General features: G+C 38.9%; 1 protein-coding gene across 1 annotated transcript in view; it reads left to right on the forward strand.

Moving 5' to 3' along the window:
• LOC126262617 (serine/threonine-protein phosphatase 2A activator-like) overlaps positions 1–18,784 on the forward strand; it is a 215,460-nt gene that overhangs the window by 162,343 nt on the left and 34,333 nt on the right. The window contains exon 7 of the mRNA XM_049959373.1: positions 1,383–1,493. Within this exon, the coding sequence (XP_049815330.1) occupies positions 1,383–1,493 (111 nt within the window). The remainder of the gene's footprint in view (positions 1–1,382; positions 1,494–18,784) is intronic.

Raw genomic sequence — 18,784 nt, forward strand, 5'->3', positions numbered from 1 at the left:
CCTGCTAAATATGCGAGGGAAGGTTATAGTATTTTGTTGGATACCAGGGAATGGTGTGATGCTGGAAAAGAGGCAGACAGACACTGCAGCCATAAAAATTTTGTCAGAAATGTCCTATGGTCTTTATGCACTGTTTCTTTGTTATGTTACTGTTCAGTCATTAGGTCTTGATCCATTGGAAGGATGAGTAGGTGGAAGCCACAGCCAAAAAGCTGCAGTTGAGAAACCAACTGTCTCACCATGGCACTCTTGCTCACAGGAATGGTACAAAGTCATGCTGATCTATCGCTTTACACTGTCTTGTCCACTGACAAATGGCTTTCTGCTCTGAAAAGAGGTCTCGGCTGTTGTGGTGCATGTGATGTACCCATTTCAGTTTTCAGTATTTTATAAAACTACATTTTATATTCTGACAAGAGGACAGAAGCAAACTTAAGTGGGTGCCTGCCCTCGACTTTAACTGATGTCAAAAGAATGTGGTACGTGTTTTAAAACTTTGCAAGCAGTAAGACTCCACCCTACTCTATTCTACTGTAAATTTTAGCATGTTACAGTGTCGTGAACTTCCATTTGTAGTTATGTGGTTAACAACTCATATGAATCGGGTGTAGCATTTCAGTCTATTTTTTTGTCATCTTCTGAACTAATTTTTATCAGTTTTAAATATCGTTAAAATAATCTAACATTTTGGTCCATTCGTGCATGCATGTGCATTTTGTGTGTGTGTGTGTGTGTGTGTGTTTAATGCTTAAGACTCATTGTCAAGTGCCATAAAACCCTTTCAACATCTTCATCATGGAATGAAAGTTTGCAACACAGGAAGGTGATCCAGACTCAAATAGACTGTACTTGTAGGGTTAATAAATACTGATACTGAGCAGGAGTTGGAGTGAGAATCAGATTTATATGCAGACTGGTTTTCAATTTATTGCTTCTAATGCATAGCCCTGATTCACAAAACTAGCAGAGTTTGTTTTAAGTGCCAAAATATTTTATCTCCATTACTCATATTTGTCTTCAAACTTCTTTCTCTAAGGCACATCGTTAGAAAATCCTCATATTCCTTGAAAGTCTCATTCATTTGGTAAGGTCATACTACAGCATGAAAGTCTATTTGAAGGATGTTGATGTGTATATTCTGAGCATTATAAATAACATTTCTGGCCACATTGTCAACTTTATCTTCAACCCTGAAGTTAGTTCTCAGTTTTGTGGAATGTCTTGCAGTGTTATTGACAAAGTACTATTTTTTATTTGTTACTGAATTTGAAATTGCAGTAGTGCTAAATTTTAAAATGGGATAAATGCTGCTGTACTTCGACATGTATGGTGTTTTTGCTTTATGATGACTACATTTATCTTAATTACTTTCACCATTGCAGATAAGAGCTGGCAGTTTTGCTGAACACTCCATCCAGCTGTGGAATCTTAGTGGTGTTCCTTCGTGGCCCAAAATAAATGAGCATTTACTTAACATAAGATACCGGGAAGATGTGAGTATGCTTTTACTTGTAGTGTGTGTGGTGAGTGTTAGTGCAATTCCAGAAATGAATGCTACAGGGATAATGGTCAATGGGACTGGAACTTTTGGTAATTAGTAGCAGCTGACACTCAGCATAGTGATTGATACGAGGGACCGTAAAGGATTCTGCCATTTACACTTGCTCCCATCAACTACCACATTTAGTGTCAGCTTAGACTGCAGAGTACATGCCTTTAATTAGATAGGATAAACTTTTCTAAGAGAACACAGTGAACTGCACAATTAAATACTTTTAACAAATTATATGTCTTGTGACTAGGGCCTCCCGTCGGGTAGACCATTCGCCGCGTGCATGTCTTTTGATTTGATGCCACTTTGGTGACTTGTGCACCGATGGGGATGAAATGATGATGATGATGACAGCACAACACCCAGTCCCTGAGCGGAGAAAATCTCCGACCCAGCTGGGAATCGAACCCGGGCCCTTAGGATTGACATTCTGTCGTGCTAACCACTCAGCTACTGGGGGCGAACAACAAAGTATAGAAAATACCATTTGGCAATATTCTTTTGTTTAAAAATTGTACAACCAGAATTGAATATCTTTGCAGGTAATGTTAGGTATGGGAAAACTTTTCTGTTTGCTGATGACAGAAATGTTCTATTTACAGATAAACACAAGAACTAATGGTAGAGAAAGAAAATGAAACCCTCAGGGTTGTTTACAACAGGTCAATAAATAATAAACTAACATTGATCCTAAAGAGAAAAAGCAGCATGAATTTCAGTTTCCAGGGAAAAAATGATACTATCACATTAAATGTAAGTGATAATTTCAGAGACCCAAAATATTTTTAAATTAGCATATGGTCAAATAGAAAAATTGCTCACCAGAAAGGCAGCAGGAGAAAACATATAAAAGATATGTTAACTGATGTGTCGGCAGCTGGTCCAACACCTTGTAGATAGAGGTGGCTTAAAGGGCACGCGAGACTAACGCAGACGGGCGTGAAGTACTGGAACAGGATACGTAATTAATGCTATGAAGAAAAGAACGGATTTTCTCATATACTTATCTTTAATTTCTTCTTGTACATCTCTATGGTGAACACAAGTGAGACTCTAATTACAACCACTGTAAGGCTAATGGCGCCTTGCTAGTTCGTAGCCATTAACTTAGCTGAAGGCTATTCTGTCTCTCGGCTAATGAGAGAGAAAGGCTTCGTACGTCTAGTCGCTAGCTCTGTCGTCCGTACAACTGGGGCTGAGTTCGAGTCAGTCTCTCGAGACCTGCCTTGTGGTGGCGCTAGGTTTGCGATCACACAGTGGCGACATGCGGGTCCGACATGTACTACAGGACCGCGGCCGATTTAAGCTACCACCTAGGACGTGTGGTGTGTGGCTGTGACACCACATTAACACTTGAACTTTCATAGATTATGGCTCCTTCTTCTGGTGGAATGACTGAAGGGAAAGAAATAGGAATGAAGGAAAAGGAAATATTTCAAGATGAATATTGTGAGTCACTTGAATTGTGATGAATACTACTATTATGTACACAGTCTTAATTATAGTATAATTTTTTGTAGATCATGTGCAAAAATATGGCCACAATGGTATAAGTAATCTCCTTGGTGACAACTATGATGATGAAGTTAGGGTGCTCATTTGTCCTAGGGTTGAGAAATTTACCCTAAAGGCCAATGAACTTCACCGACAATCAATGGCATGAGACCAGGCAAGTAGAAACCTCTGCATCGAAGATACTTCAGGGTCCAGCAGGGGAAGGAATCCTGCAAGGCTTCTCAGGTTGCCATTCAGTGAAATCCTCATAAAACCTCATAAAAGTAATAGAAAATTTAAAAGTGTAACATGGAATATGAGAACTCAACTTAAAGCTGTGAAACTACTATAATTAAGAGAAGCCATAAAACATGCTGAACTAGCACAGGTGACAGGTGTCTCAGAAACGAAATGGGAAGGCATGCGGGTAAAATGGAAGATCAATTTGACTAACATTTTAACGATAGTCTACTGATGATTTAGCTGAAAGCTTCTCCAGTAGATCTGTCCCTAATACAAGTTTACTTCCCAACAATAAACAGTAAAGATGAAGAAAGATGAAGCTTTGTACTGATAAAATAGAAGAACTGGTAGGAACAACAAATAAAAAGACAATATGATGATAGTGGCAGACTTTAATGCCTCTTGGTGCAGCCATCACAATTCAAAATGGGATGGCAAATTTGAAATTGAAAACATGGGTAGCAGAGCCAAAAAGACTATTAGAATTCTGTGGAAATATGAGATGGTCCTAACAAACACATGGTTTAAAGTTCCTAACAGAAGAAGGTAAATGCAGGAAATACCAAATGAATTATATTCTACTCAAAGATAAGAAAGCAATTAAAATCTAGTTATTCATAACCTGATTTTGACACTGATAGTTTTCATATAATAGTTATAGCTGAGTGCAATATTAGGTTTAAAAAAGCAATAAGTACAGTTAGGATAAGTGGAAAATAGTGCAGTTGTAATGCAGAAATAGAGCGATTTATCTGACTTCCAGAGAGGTGTGATCATTGGCTTTTGGGCCAATGGTGGAAGCATTTCCATAGTGGGTAAGTTTGTATAATGTTTGAATGCCACTATGGTTAAAGTATACCATGCATGGTAAAATGGCACTATCCAAAACTGTCACCAAGGCAACTGTGGTGCATCATTGGCCACAGATGATGGGGATGACTGTCCAGATGCACCAAGGGGCTACCAGCAGCATCTCCTCGATGACCATTCAGCAATCATTGCTGTTTATGGGCCTCCGTAGAAGGCATATGGCTCATGTATCCAAGCTGACTGCTGCTCATTGGTGAGGAAGGTTGGAACTTGCACACCAATACCCCAACTGGACATCCACTGAGTGGTGACAGGTGGCCTTTAAAGATGCTCCATCAGACAGATGGCCATTAGCACATTCGGCCTTGTAACAATTGTTGGAAGGCTCAAGGCCCGAGAAGGCAGTGTTATGGTCTGGGGAATGTTTTTATGGCATTCCCTGGGTGATATTATCATTCTGAATGGTGCTGTGGATCAACACAAGTATGCATTTATCCTTTGGGACCATGTTTGCCTCTACATATAATTTGTTCTTTCCTCAGCTTGATGGTATCTACCAGCAGGACAATGCAACATGTCACACAGCTTGAGGTGTTTGTGTGTAGTTTGAAGAGCACCAGGAATGAGTTTACTGTATACCCCTGGCCAGTATACTGCTCAGATTTAAAAGCAATCAGGATTCTGTTGAACCACCTTGATCAGGCCGTGTGTGCCGTGGATCCCCAGCCAAGAAACCTTGTGGAGCTGGCCATGGTACTGGAGGCAGTATGCGCCCACATCCCTGATGGTACCATCTAGAATCTCACTGACACACTTTCTGAATGTCTGCACTCCAAAAGATGGTTATTCACATTTTTTACTTGTGGTCACATTAATATGGCTAGATCGTTTAGTTATAGATGAAAAAGATAACATACTATAGGAACAATTTATCTAGCAATTGAATTTTGGTATATGTTACCTTCAATATAAACTTGTATCTATGAATTCTCTTCCAGTTCTTAGTGCTCCTATGTAATAATGCATATCATGTGTTGCAAGAAATAAATGCACTTCTGTACAATTAAGGGACAAGTACATTATTATGTGTTGATGTACCAGCCCTACCCATGTAAGTGATGTCCTTGACAGTGAAGAAAAAAGTTTCAGTGTGGATAATTTATTTTATGGTCAGTGAAATATGACACCATAATTGAGGAAAATCATAATGTTTCATACATCACTGAAGCTGAAATTAAAAAGAAAGGTTGCCATGAGATTCTGGTTTTGGAGCTCTCTCTCCCTCCAACACAAACTGTGGTTACATCACAATGTAAAGAACCAAATAGTAAAACAGTGCAAAAGCCTTCATTAGCCTAAGATAAACAGCAGTGCAGTTTTCACACCACAGTGCATTGCATATTTCTGCTATGTGAGGAAGTGAGGTAAGCCAAATAATAATAATAAAACTGACTGTTCAAGTGTTTTCTTCTGCACCACAGCCATGTTCACAAGGAATAAAATGTCTATCTGTCAGCTGAAGAGGTTCTTCCATTCTGGGCACCACAATTCATGTCCGAACAGTGCAAATTTGTTCATGATCATGGAAAATATTGTCACGCTTCAACACATCCCAGATGATCATGAACAATTTATGTTATTTATCAGCAATTTGGACCAGCAGGCAACTGTATTAGTGTCAGCAAGCTTACTTTGACTTCTGTGCTTGGTGGACTGTTCATTTCATTCAGTATGCCCTGTAATTCTTCCTGGCTTTCCACAGAGGATAGCAATGTCACAATGAATCATTATCATTGACATTCGTTCAACCCAAATTTAATTCCCACTACTGAGCCTATCTCTTATTTTTATAATTGCTTCTTCAATGTACAGATTGAACAGCAAGGAGAAAGACTACACCCCTGTCTTACACCCTTTGCAGTCCACACAGTTCATTGTTGGTCTTCCATTCTTACTGTTCCATCCTGGTTCCTGTACATGTTGTATATTACCAGTCTTTCTCTACAGCTTACACCTATTTTTCTGAGTATTTCAGACTTCTTACATAAGTTTACATTGTCATCCTATGAATGTGTCTTGATTTTTTCTAAGCTATGGTTCCATTATCATGCACAATGTCATAGCTACCTCTCTTGTGCCTTCACCTTTCCTAAAGCCAAATTAATTGTCACTAAAGGGATGTTCAATCTTCTTTTCCATTCTTCTGTGTATTATTCTTGTCAGCAGCTTGGATGCATGAGATGTGCGGCTGATTGTGAAATAATTATCACACGTATCTCACCTTGGCATCCTCAGAACTGTGTGGATGATGTTTCTCCATAAGTCTGCAGTCTACACACCAACTTGAATATTTGTTTCATTGCTATTTCCTCCCAAAGATTTTAAATTTTTTGAAGAATGTTATCTAAACCTTCTGCTTTATTTGATCACAAGGCTTCCAAAGCTCTGGCATAGTCTGACTCTATGACTTTATCCAGTTTGTCTTCCAAATCAACTTCCATTTCTTCTTCTGTCGTGTTAGTAGATAGTTCCTCCCCTTGTAGAGACCTTCAGTATATTCTTTACACCTATTTGGTCTCATGTTTGACAGTGGAATTACTCTAGCATCCTTTTTGTGGACACCTTGGTTTTAACTTTCACCTGCCCTTCTAACGATTATATTTTTTTTCAATTTTTTTTACATTTTTTCTGTAACTTCCTTGCGCTTCCAGTTTAATTCCCAAGCATTCCTGTTTTTCCTTGTACAGTTTTCTACTTTCTCCTTGATTGAAGTATTTCTTCTCATACCCAAGGTTTCTTCACAGTTACCGTCCTTGTATCTACATTTGTCTGTCCAACTTCTGTGACTGCCCATTCCTCTTCAACTGAACTGCCTACTGTGGTACTCATTACTGCAGTATCTACATCCTGAAAGAACTTCAAATGCACATAATCATTCCTCATTACTTCAGAATCCAAGTTCCTTCCGTGATGATTCTTTCTAATGATGCTCTTAGAAATACTTGTCATCATTTCTAGATTTTTGTTGGGAACTGTGTCTATTTCTGGATGCACCTTACAATACAAAATCTATTTCAGAATCCCTCTCTCATCATGATGTTGGTATCTTACATTGTCGTCAGGAATTTTCCAAATATAACTCTTACTCTTACAATATCTGATTTCAGAATCTTTTTCTCACCATGATGTTGGTACTTCCCATGTCTCCAGGTCTTCTCCAAATATACTCCTTACTCTTGTCATTTGAACAATCTATTTGCTATTACTTGATGAAATTCACAATAGAACTCTTATAGTTGTTTGTCTCTCTCATTCCTACTACAGAATGAATATTCTCCTGTAACAATGTCCTCCATACCTTCCCCTACCACAACATTTCAAGTCCCTACTGTTATTAGATGATCATCTCACTTTATACACTGAGTTACCTGTTCAGCCTCCCGGGGAGCTTAGGGTTCTTTAGTGAGTTCGTGCATGGTGCACACAGGGCCCCAGGCTATTGCAGTCCATTCATCTTTCCCTGGCTGTATTTCTTTCACCCTGGCCTTCCTCCCTACCCTCCCTCCTTCCCCATTGCCCCCTCCTTTCCCTCTCTCAGTGTTCTTATATATACCAACCTGGCTATCCAACTGGTTCCCTGTCTTGCTTGCAATTTTGTTCTTTCTTCCTTTTTGGTGTTTAGGCTCCGCTTGAGGTTTGACCACGTCTAAACCTGCAGGTCTTCATGCTTGTGATTTTCTTGGCAATATTTCAGTGTCTATTACCCCTCACCCATCTCTGAATATGGTCCAGAGAGGGATTTTTCTTAGGGACCCCATCCTACAAACTGATGAGGAACTCCACGCTAATCTGAAGCACCACAGTGTTCACTTTGTTTGATGTGTGCAGAAGGGTCGCAAAGACAACCACACTTATACCAGTGCCTTCATTCTGGCTTTTGAGGGGATACCTCCTAGAGAAGGTCACGTTTATGTGCTGCAGATGTGATGTGAAGCTGTATGTCCCACAACACATGATGTGCTCTCAGCACCTGCATTTTGGGCATATGTCTTCCGGCTGTACAACGGACCCTCTGTGTGGTGACTGGGCACCCAGTTCATGAGAGAAGCCCCTGTGTTCCACCACCTCTGTGCATCAATTGTCATGACCACCACTCCCCTCCTTCTCTCACAAGAGAGAATAGAAGATCCAAGAGAACAAGTCCCTGAACCGCCTGTTTTATGCTGAGGCTCGCCAAAAATATTTAACTCCATCCAGTGTCACTTTCTTCAGTTTTTGCCTCTGTTACATCCTTTACCCCTCCTGCCTCTTCCTTACCCCAGCCCTGTCCCTCTCCCCTCCACTTCACCTTCAGTTCACACATCCTCACATTCAAATGAGGATTAATCTGGAATCTTTTGAAAATGGAGAGATCATCGTGACACTTTTTCAGTTACAGACAACACGTCTTGTAGGTACACATCATGTGTCTTTAATACAGTGGTTTCCATTCCTTCCACATCATCATGCTGTTGATCATTGTTGATTTTCTCACCTTTTAGGAGCTGTTTCCCTCTCCAAGGGCAGGTGAGTGCCCTGGCTCTCTATCTGCCCCTCCACCATCCTTGAAACGGCTACTGGCAAAACAAGGGTGACTCCTTACACCAGAAGCCTTTTGTTGCCATTGCTGATGATTTTGATTCAAAATTTAAACACTAGCTGGGATTGAACCCAGGACATTTTAATTACGAGCCATCACCAACCACCAGGGCAAATTCAACAATACTTTACGCAACTTGAACAACAACAAAGTGACTAGGACATATTGCATCCCTGCTGAGTTAGTAAAGAATGCTGGAGATAAGGTGAAAGTACTGCTGTACAAATTTATGTGTGCCTGCAATGTGGATGGAACACTGCCAGTGGAGTTAAGTGACCACTGAGGATGAGTATTGGTAATACCAACTGCCATATTGTGTATACTCTCTGTAGTTTCTTAAGTTGTGTGTATATTCTTTCAATTTCATCTGCTGGAAAAGTCACTTTTATATACATAACTAGCTTTTTACCTGCAGTATGGATATGTCATGTCATATGTATTGTAGACATCTCCTCCTCTCCCCTCCCTATATCCTTAGTCTACCCCTCTCGCTTTCCTTCTCCTCCTTCTCTCTGCTCATTACCTCCTCCCCACACTCTGTTTACTTAAATCAAGACTGCCTAGCTTTTTGGCATTGGCAATCACCTCTTTAACCAAATTAAAAGCCTTTGCCACACTATTCATAGCCACACACTGTTCTTCTTCTGCGGTATCACCAGTGTGGGTCATTCAGCACCTGATTCAGTATAATTTTATTTGAATTGAATTGAATTTTATTTGATCCTGTAATATTACATTGTGTACAGTAAATATACATGTAATATAGGACATGTCAAAGTAGTAACATTCATTATCACTTATTTTTCTACCCCTTTAGCTTACATTTTTACATCATTGATAATGAATAACAATATATACAAATTTAATGGCGTAAATATTCTGCAACACTGTAAAACTCTTTTTCAATGAGGTAGTCTTTAAGTTTCTTTGGAAAGTCATTGTCAAGTATACTGTCTTGCAGGTTTTTAGGCAGACTTCTTAGTAGTCTGATACCAGAGTACTGGGGTCCTTTTTCTAGCATTGCCAGTTGGTGGGGTATGCTCTGTACTTCATTCTTCCTTCTTGTATTGTGGGTGTGTACACTAGCATTTGTAATCCGGTCCTCACTACCTTTTGTGATGTACATTATTGTTTTGTATATATACTACGATGAAAAAGTTAAGATGCCTAACTTCTTGAAACTGTTTCTGCACGTTTCAGAGGTCTTTCTTCTTGAAATGGCCCTAATTGCTTTTTTTTATGTGAACACTCATTTTGTCTCTTGTTTGTTTGAGTTTCCCCACACAGTCCTGTAAGTATGGTTCGAAAAGTCCATGATACACTGTACACAGAAGGTTCTTGTCTGAATACTGTGGTAGCTGCATCATTAATAATATGACTGAACTCAGTTTCTTACAGACATTATTAATATGTTTTTTCCATTTCAGTTCATTATCCACAAGAATACCTAAGAAGCTAGCAGATTCTACCTCTTCTTACTTTAACACAACTAATGAGCTGTCATGAGCAGAGTTAGCTCTCTGTGCTTCCCTATATTTCCATGTTCCATGTTCCTTGTTCCTACTTTGAGAGTTACTTTTTTGGCTATAGGCACTGGATATGGTTTCATTATAGTTTGAACTCTAGCTTGTATTCATATTTTTGTGTGATTCCAGGTCATTTCTTCCTTCTGTTCACTGTTGACATTTTCCAGCTTGTTCAATTTTGCTACTAGCTGGCCCTTGATACCTCTATTAACAACTGTTGTTTGCTTGTTAATCAATGTTTATAAGGGAACATATTATTTTTTCTTTCTTTGTTCTTTTCCTTTTATACATGTAAGCTATAGATACACAGAGCCAAAGGTAAGTTATTGGGTTACTTTGTGGCAAAAATATTGTCTTCATACAAACAAGAGAAGAGATACACTCTTCAATTGATTAATTTTTGTATCTTCACCTGTTTGTTTCTATAAGTGGTAGCAGGCGGACATACGACGAGATCCATTGTGCCAGTATTGTTTAAAAATGTGTATTTCAGGCACACATTAAAAGTGTTAGAAAAAGTTGTTGGGAAGGTAAAATTTTAATCATATGTTCACATCGACCACACCTGTCTGTTCATAATTTCGCCCCTCCAAGAGTCCTGCATCAGGAGGTTCAGATTAGACAAGAGGAATTTGCACGAGCAGCAATCCTGCATTGGCATTGTTATAATCAGGGCTACACACAATGGAATTAATGTGAAGAAGTACGTGGCTTAAATGATGAATATTGGTCTTAAATGTACTGACACTGAAGGTCTGTTGATATTAGTACCAGTACCAGTACCAGTACAATGATATTTGTACCTTCCAATTTCTTTCAATTATTCTTTCCAATTAATTTTTTTAATTATTCAAACAGCAATTATTAATCAGTTTCCATTATTTATCCACCAATCTATATGCCACTATTCAATGGCGACCTTTTAAAGGATGGCACCAAGTAGAATATGAACAGACCTTTTAATTTCTGAGAAATTTTTTTTTTGAGATAAATGATTCATTTTATTGTTAGCAGAAACTAATTAAACTTTCATTGTATTTGTTATGTGTCCACGAGATTGGGACTTATAAAAACTTGAAGGAGCAAATTAAAATTAAATTTTGCCTACAAACGAGATGCACCGGGAATGCTGATTTCAGAGGTAAAGGTAGGAAGCTGCTACGCTGGCAGTAAATAATCTCTTATCCTTCCAACTAGTATCCTTTATGGAAACTGCACTTCTAAAGAAAAGACAAAAATTTGTATAAAGTCATCACTGAAGTGCAAGATAAGTCATTGAACTCTATAAGACTGTGTCAGATAATAATCAGGTTTATTAGTGAATACACAGATAAATCTACTTCAATTGAAAAGTACCAATACAGACAAAATTTCATTTTTGAAAAATTTTACACATAATTTTGTTAAAAACTATCCACAATGGAGTCAAAGGAAATAGCCATTGTTGAAAATTCATTACAAAATGCAATCTGAGCTTGGCAACAGTTGAAGGTAACGTGCCAACTCGTGAACTGGTTGATGGCTACCAAAACAATGAGGCTGGCATCCCACTATCAAACAATCATGACACTGATAATATAACTAACCATGATGTCACTTTTATGATGCCCAATGAGACAATTTCTCAGTTATCACCGGGAAACATTTTTTCAAATAGTGAAACTGAAGTGCACGACAGTGAAAATTCCTTTGATTATTTGCTCATGACATCACAAATGCAAGAGTAGGAAACAGTTCATAAAAACATTGTAAATAGTTGTGACACACACAATTTGGCACAATTCATGCAACTAATAACACAACAGTTTGCAAAACAACAGGAATTTCAGGAAAGTGTAACACAACAACTTAAGGGTATAGGACAACAGTTTACACACCAAAATCAGGAATTTAATGATTTCAAGAATAGTGTTAGTCAACAGTTCAGTGCGGTGAACAAAACTATATGCACTGAATTATTGGACGAACTACCTGAGAAGTTGACAGAGCTCTAGGTAAACAAATAAAATAAGAAATAATTACCGATATGTCCCACAATATAAATACATGAATGGAAAAAGTATCATCTATAGATGATAAACAGGAACAACTTGCAGGTGAGTTACAAAACCTTAGTGAACCATATTCTCAAATTAGGGAGATGCAAGCCCAAGTGGATGCTTTGGTAAAAAGTCAGCGAGCTGCAAGACATATGCAAAAACTTACCTACAGAAGTACAAAAGCTAAGTCTAAGAGTACACCAGTTATGTTTAGAGTCGAAATTTGCCAAAAAACATAGAGATAAGATATGTGCAAATGCAAAGGAAATATCTGCAAAAGTTGAAGCCAGGATGCTGGATAAGGGCAGCACCCTTTCTGAAAAGGTAGCGTCAGAGTGCAAAATTTATGTAGATACTGTAGAAGCAGCTCTAGAAGAGAAAGAAAGTTAACTTCTAGCTAAAACAGATTCGGGTTTAAAGGAAGCAGAGGAGAGGTTACGAGGCAGTATTGCTAAAGCCACTGACATTCCAAAACATCATCTGACATAAAACAAACCCATACTTTTAGAGAGAAGTTTGATACTTTCACTGGTTACCCACAATATGTGGCTAGCCCATCGAAGGAAAATAGGGAAGGTTTCAGAATGCAGCAACACTTGCCGGCAGCTTTACCTGTCGAGCAAGAACAATTGCCATGTGCTACACCACAAGCAGTCACAAACACGCCTATCTCTGACAGTGCGGCAGGTTTTTCAACATTACTTGTGGATGATAGATTACTTAGGCATCAACAATTTCTGGTATTTACCTCTGAAGGGAAAAGAACAAACCCTGTGGTCTTTATCAGAGCATTTCAGAATGTTTTACCTCATACCTGCATCGAAGCTCAGAAAATTATATCTGTTGTTGGATACACACCGGGTGATGTTCTGCTATGGGCTGCAGACATGGTGGAACATTGCCATACTATGAACAGTTTGAGAGTGCCTTTCTGGATAAATATTGGTCTGAGGCTGAACAAGAGAGGTTCAGACGTGAAGTATTCAACCCAGCTCCATTCAGTAGCAAACAGGGAAGCATAAGGGGCTATTTCGAAAATATTTGAATAAAACCACATACTGGACGAACCCAGTATTCAAGTAGAGGTACTGAAAATTTTAAAGAGCCATCTACCTGCCCACATTAGGGAAAAACTCATTACCATTCTGGAACATGACCTGAATACTTTCTATCTGTACTGGACTCAATAGATCTGATATACAGGACCTGTACAATCCAAGCCTGTTAATATGCAGATAGTGCCACAGAGATTTATGGACCAAAAAGGGAACAACGGATTCGTAGTACAACACGGGTGGCAACCTTACTTCACACAGACTGATGGTAATGCTAATGGGAATCACAACGGCGATGGAGAAAGTCGTAAATCAAAGGTGGATCAAAAAGAAATGGGCAAAAACTGAACAAAACAATCACAATGGGCAAGAGCATAAGGCCCACAATATATACAGTCACCAGCTACTGTCAATAATCAGCTGATCACTTGGCAAACACAAAACAATACCAGACAGCCGAATAATCGACAGACAGTGGGATTTGGCCAGCGAAGTAATGCACACATGCCGAATAACGCGCAAAGGCAAAGAGAATTTCAGTTGAGGGCCTCACAGGATACTAATTGACGTAATCAAACACCAACAGTCCATACAGTGGAAGTTATGCCTAACCCAGACACTGATGCCACCACGACGCTGGAAAACTTGAACCGGTAACGGTAGGCACCTGTTCTGTGACCTTGGACAAGAGTTTGGGCTCGAGTTTTATTGACACTTGCTTTATCAGGCACGATCACGGTAGTGATGTCAAAGATGATCTGTATCAAAGTAATGAGGATATGCAGATAAACTTGACAGAAAGCTGAAACTTACAACACAATTTTATATAGGACAAAAGGTGTTACTTGGAACACATCCCAAATCCTAAAAAATTGGAAAACTGAACTTAAGTGGCAATTACTATCCACAGGACCATACATAACTACTAAAATCCCCTGCCTGGGGGCATACAGATTGGCACACACAAACACAGGTAAAGACAAGGGCCTTTACCTACACAAATGCTTGAGAACATTTATATACAGAAGAAGGGCTGTATACCCTCTAAGTTGTATATGAATATAATAATATTAGATTTAGGATGCATGAAAGTCACATAGTTGTTAGTTGATAAGGAAAGGTTTTGTTTGTATTTTTTCTTATATGTCAAATGTGAAAAAGATAAGATGAGTGGTTGTATCAAGGAAGAATTTTACTTTTATGTGTCTAGAGATAATGATACTCTAAATACAATGCTTTGCCTTGCATGTAGCCCACTTGTTAACAAGTAAATGAACTTGCGAAATGCACGGTAGCGCACAATGCAATACACAACTCACTGCATCGTGAATGGTATCAGAGCGACATAGTGCATGCGCATTGGGGAGCGAGCTAGTCAACAAACTGAAAGCACATGTGTGCCAGACAGGCACGGCTGGGAGTGTTGGAATTATCAAAACAAACAAACCCGATGAGCTACATCCTGCACTATCAATTGTAAAGCCTATTGCATAAACAGGGACATAGAAAATGAAGGGAGAGTCTATGCTACAACTATGACTATCTACACAATACACACAGACAAAGGTAAGTTAAGGAAGTATATACACAGGAAAGGGCTGCTGAACTAGAAGATATTTACTTAAGGTACCTACAGTATACATTATATCTATATATGTACAATAATTACAAATTTAAATATTGAAAGTGCACACACTGATCATACTAGAAGGACCAGAAAAGTCTTGTTGCAGGTAAACAAGCGAGTACAGTATAAGTTGGTTGGTTGGTTTGGGGGATTCAAGGGACCAGACTGCGATGGTCATCGGTCCCAAAGTATAAGTGGCAAACTGAATAAGAGGTCACACCATGCCTCTAATACACTATCTCCTTCAGATTTATAAGGTAAGTAGAGATGCATACATGACATAATAAGTTTTGTGATAGCACAACTGCACTATGAAATGAATAAATATATGGTTGAATATATGAAAAAGGTATTAGTAGCCATCGAGCCACTTATCTATGAAGATTTAGTCTTAAATTAGTATTAAGTTTTTTTTCCTCCTTGGAAAGATGTATTGACCCATCCTAAAGTGAAGAAAGATAAATGCTTGTATAGTGTTAGGTACCATATAAAAATAAGAAAGGATCACACCGCAAGATAAATACAGTAATAAGTTTATGATATGTATGTATGCGATAGTGTGAAAGTATATGAAGAAGAAAACAGCTGCAGTATGTCACATATCATGATGCTGAACTAAGGTTGTGCAATACCAGATTATCAAGGGGTCAAAACCTAACTACTGTGAGCATCGACTACCCACAAAAGTGTCAAATACCTGATTTACATTGAAATTTTTATGCACGTTTGTTTCTTACGTAAACAATGTTTTACGTTCATTGCACATAACATATCATATTGATGATAAAACTCTGTATACCTCAGCATATGAAATGGTTATCCTTTATACAATGAACATAACAAGTAAATACTGAGCTGCATTTTTAAACACTGAATAAGTGTTTGTTATGATTGGTATCATCAGATTTGAGTTGTGTTTATATACAACAACCTATTTTGCTCTTTGGATCACAGTTAAGTCTATTAAAGTGGCATAACTGAGCACATAAATGCCTTTCTGTGGAATTTCTTCACCCCTGCAGTATGTAGATCCTTCCTGGAGAATGCTAGAGATGTGAGGCCATGCGTAGTTACCTGGGTGGTGCTTAGTACCTATTGAAGAGAGTATTGTTTACTTCTTTGGAACTGACAAATACGCTCTGACAAGAAATCATTGTAAACTGAAAAGAAATGTATGTCAATTTATGTCATAAAGGAAAACAGAATCTCTTATTGTATTAATGTTACATGAGGAATGTATAACCAAACAAGAGTAATATGTGTACTCATAAAATTGGAATCGAATAATATAATGAAATTGTAATTTAATTGCCGGCCGTGGTGGCCAAGCGGTTAAAGGCGCTACAGTCTGGAACCGCGCTGCCGCTACGGTCGCAGGTTCGAATCCTGCCTCGGGCATGGATGTGTGTGATGTCCTTAGGTTAGTTAGGTTTAATTAGTTCTAAGTTCTAGGCGACTCATGACCGCAGAAGTTAAGTCGCATAGTGCTCAGAGCCATTTTTTTGTAATTTAATTAAATGTGCTAAAACAAAAGACAAGCAATGAAAAATATGTATAAAAAGGGAAGAGAATATGTTACAGACTATAATGTACACTCATGCTCATAAATTAAGGATAACTGCAGAATGTAGTGCCACACAACGTGGCACTACATAAAACTGGTGCTAATAGCATAGGCACATAGGGAACACTCACAACACAGATCTGTAAGTCCATGGTATTGGTGATAAGTTGAGAAAACCATCCCAAAACACATGTGCTACAAAACACTACTGTTTCCTGTGCATGTACCCCGACACCAATATGGGATTGACCATCATGCACATGTACACAGGGTGCACAACAGGTTGGCATATTCTGGATCAGGTGGTCGAGTAGCTGCTGGGGTATTCTTGCATCAGTGCCTGTTGGAGCTCCTGGAGTATTGTGGGGGTTTGAAGATGTGCAGTGATACGTCGACTGAGAGCATCCCAGATGTGCTCGATGGGGTTTGGGTGTGGAGAACAGGCAGGCCACTGCATTCGCCTCATACTTCTGTTTCAAGGTACTCCTCCAGGATGGCAGCTCAGTGGGGCCACACATTATCACCCATCAGGAGGAAGGTGGGACCGACTGCACTCCTGAAAAGTTGGACATACTGGTGCAAAATGACATCCCAATACACCTGAAATATTACAGTTCCTCCGTCAAAGACATGCAGGGGTGTACGTGCACCAATCATAATCCCACCCCACACCATCAAACCACAACCTCCTTACAGGTCCCTTTCAAGAACATTAAGGGATTGGTATCTGGTTCCTAGTTCACGCCAGATGAAAACCCGGTGAGAATCACTGTTCAGACTATACCTGGACTCATCTGTGAACATAACCTAGGACCACTGTTCCAATGACCATGTACTGTGTTCTTGACACCAGGATTTACGGGCTCTCCTGTGACCAGGGGTCAGTGGAATGCACCTTGCAGGTCTCTGGGCGAATAAACCATGTCTGTTTAGTCATCTATAAACTGTGTGTCTCTGGAGACAACTGTTCCAGTAGCTGCGTTAAGGTCCTGAGCAAGGCTACCTGCAGTACTCCATGGCCGTCTGCAGGCACTGATGGTGAGATATCGGTCTTCTTGTGGTGTTGTACACTGCGGATGTCCCATACTGTAGCACTTGGACACGTTTGCTGCCTGTTGGAATCATTGCCATAATCTTGAGATCACACTTTGTGTTTATGGCACATGGAGGGCCCGTGCTATGACCTGCTGTGTTTGACCAGCTGCCAGTCACCCTAGTATTCTACCGCTCATAACGTCATCAATATATGTTCTTTAAGCCATTTTCAACACACAGTCACCATTAGCACATCTGATATGTCTGCACACTTACTCGTTGCATCGTACTCTTGACATGCATCGTACTCTGATATAGATATGTTAGACATTTCAGGATTTAAGCTAGCTTCCTACTTCTGCAGAGTGGATATGGATGGAGGAGGAGTTGCCACATTTATCAAAAACTGCCATAAATTCAAGAACATTGACATTAATAAATTCTGTTTAGAGCAGCATCTAGAAGCATGTGCAACAGAAGTAGAGTTCCATAACAGATCCTATATAATAATAACTATTTACTGAGCGCCTGAAGGAAATTATAATCTATTCTTAGATCATCTAGAAGCTCTTTTGGGTTATTTAACAGGAAGAAACAAAGAAATTTTGATTGCTGGTGACTTTAATACAGATTTTCTAATGCAATCTTCCAGTAAACATTCACTGCAGTTAGTAGTGTTGTCTTTCAATCTAACTCACACTGTAAACTTTCCAATCACTAAATCCTCAAGGACAGCCATTGATAACATTTTTATAGACAAATCAAAGGAACAAAATCATATCATAAAACCTGTTATAAATGGAGTATCAGATCATGACATGCAGCTCCTTGTTTTAGATGTAAATTCTAAGCAGATTATCAAGACTGCTAAATCTGAGTACAGGAGAGTAGTCAATCAACCAAAAATTGAGTGTTTTAGAAAACTGCTCAAAGATATGAATTGGAAAGATGTTTATAGTGCTCATGACATGAATGAAAAATATAACACATTCATGAACAATGTCAGTACCATGTTTGAAAACTGTTTTCCTCTAAAAGTTACTCAAATTAAACAGAAGTCTATAATAAAACCATGGATTACACAAGGAATAAAGATTTCCTGTAAGACAAAAAGGAAAATGTATCTGTCGACCAAGAATAGCTCCAATGCTGATGATTTAGCTAAATGCAAGGAATACTGTAAAACATTAAAGAAAGTAA

The sequence above is a fragment of the Schistocerca nitens genome, chromosome 6 (genome assembly GCF_023898315.1).
Source record: "Schistocerca nitens isolate TAMUIC-IGC-003100 chromosome 6, iqSchNite1.1, whole genome shotgun sequence".
NCBI classification, from domain to species: domain Eukaryota; kingdom Metazoa; phylum Arthropoda; class Insecta; order Orthoptera; family Acrididae; genus Schistocerca; species Schistocerca nitens.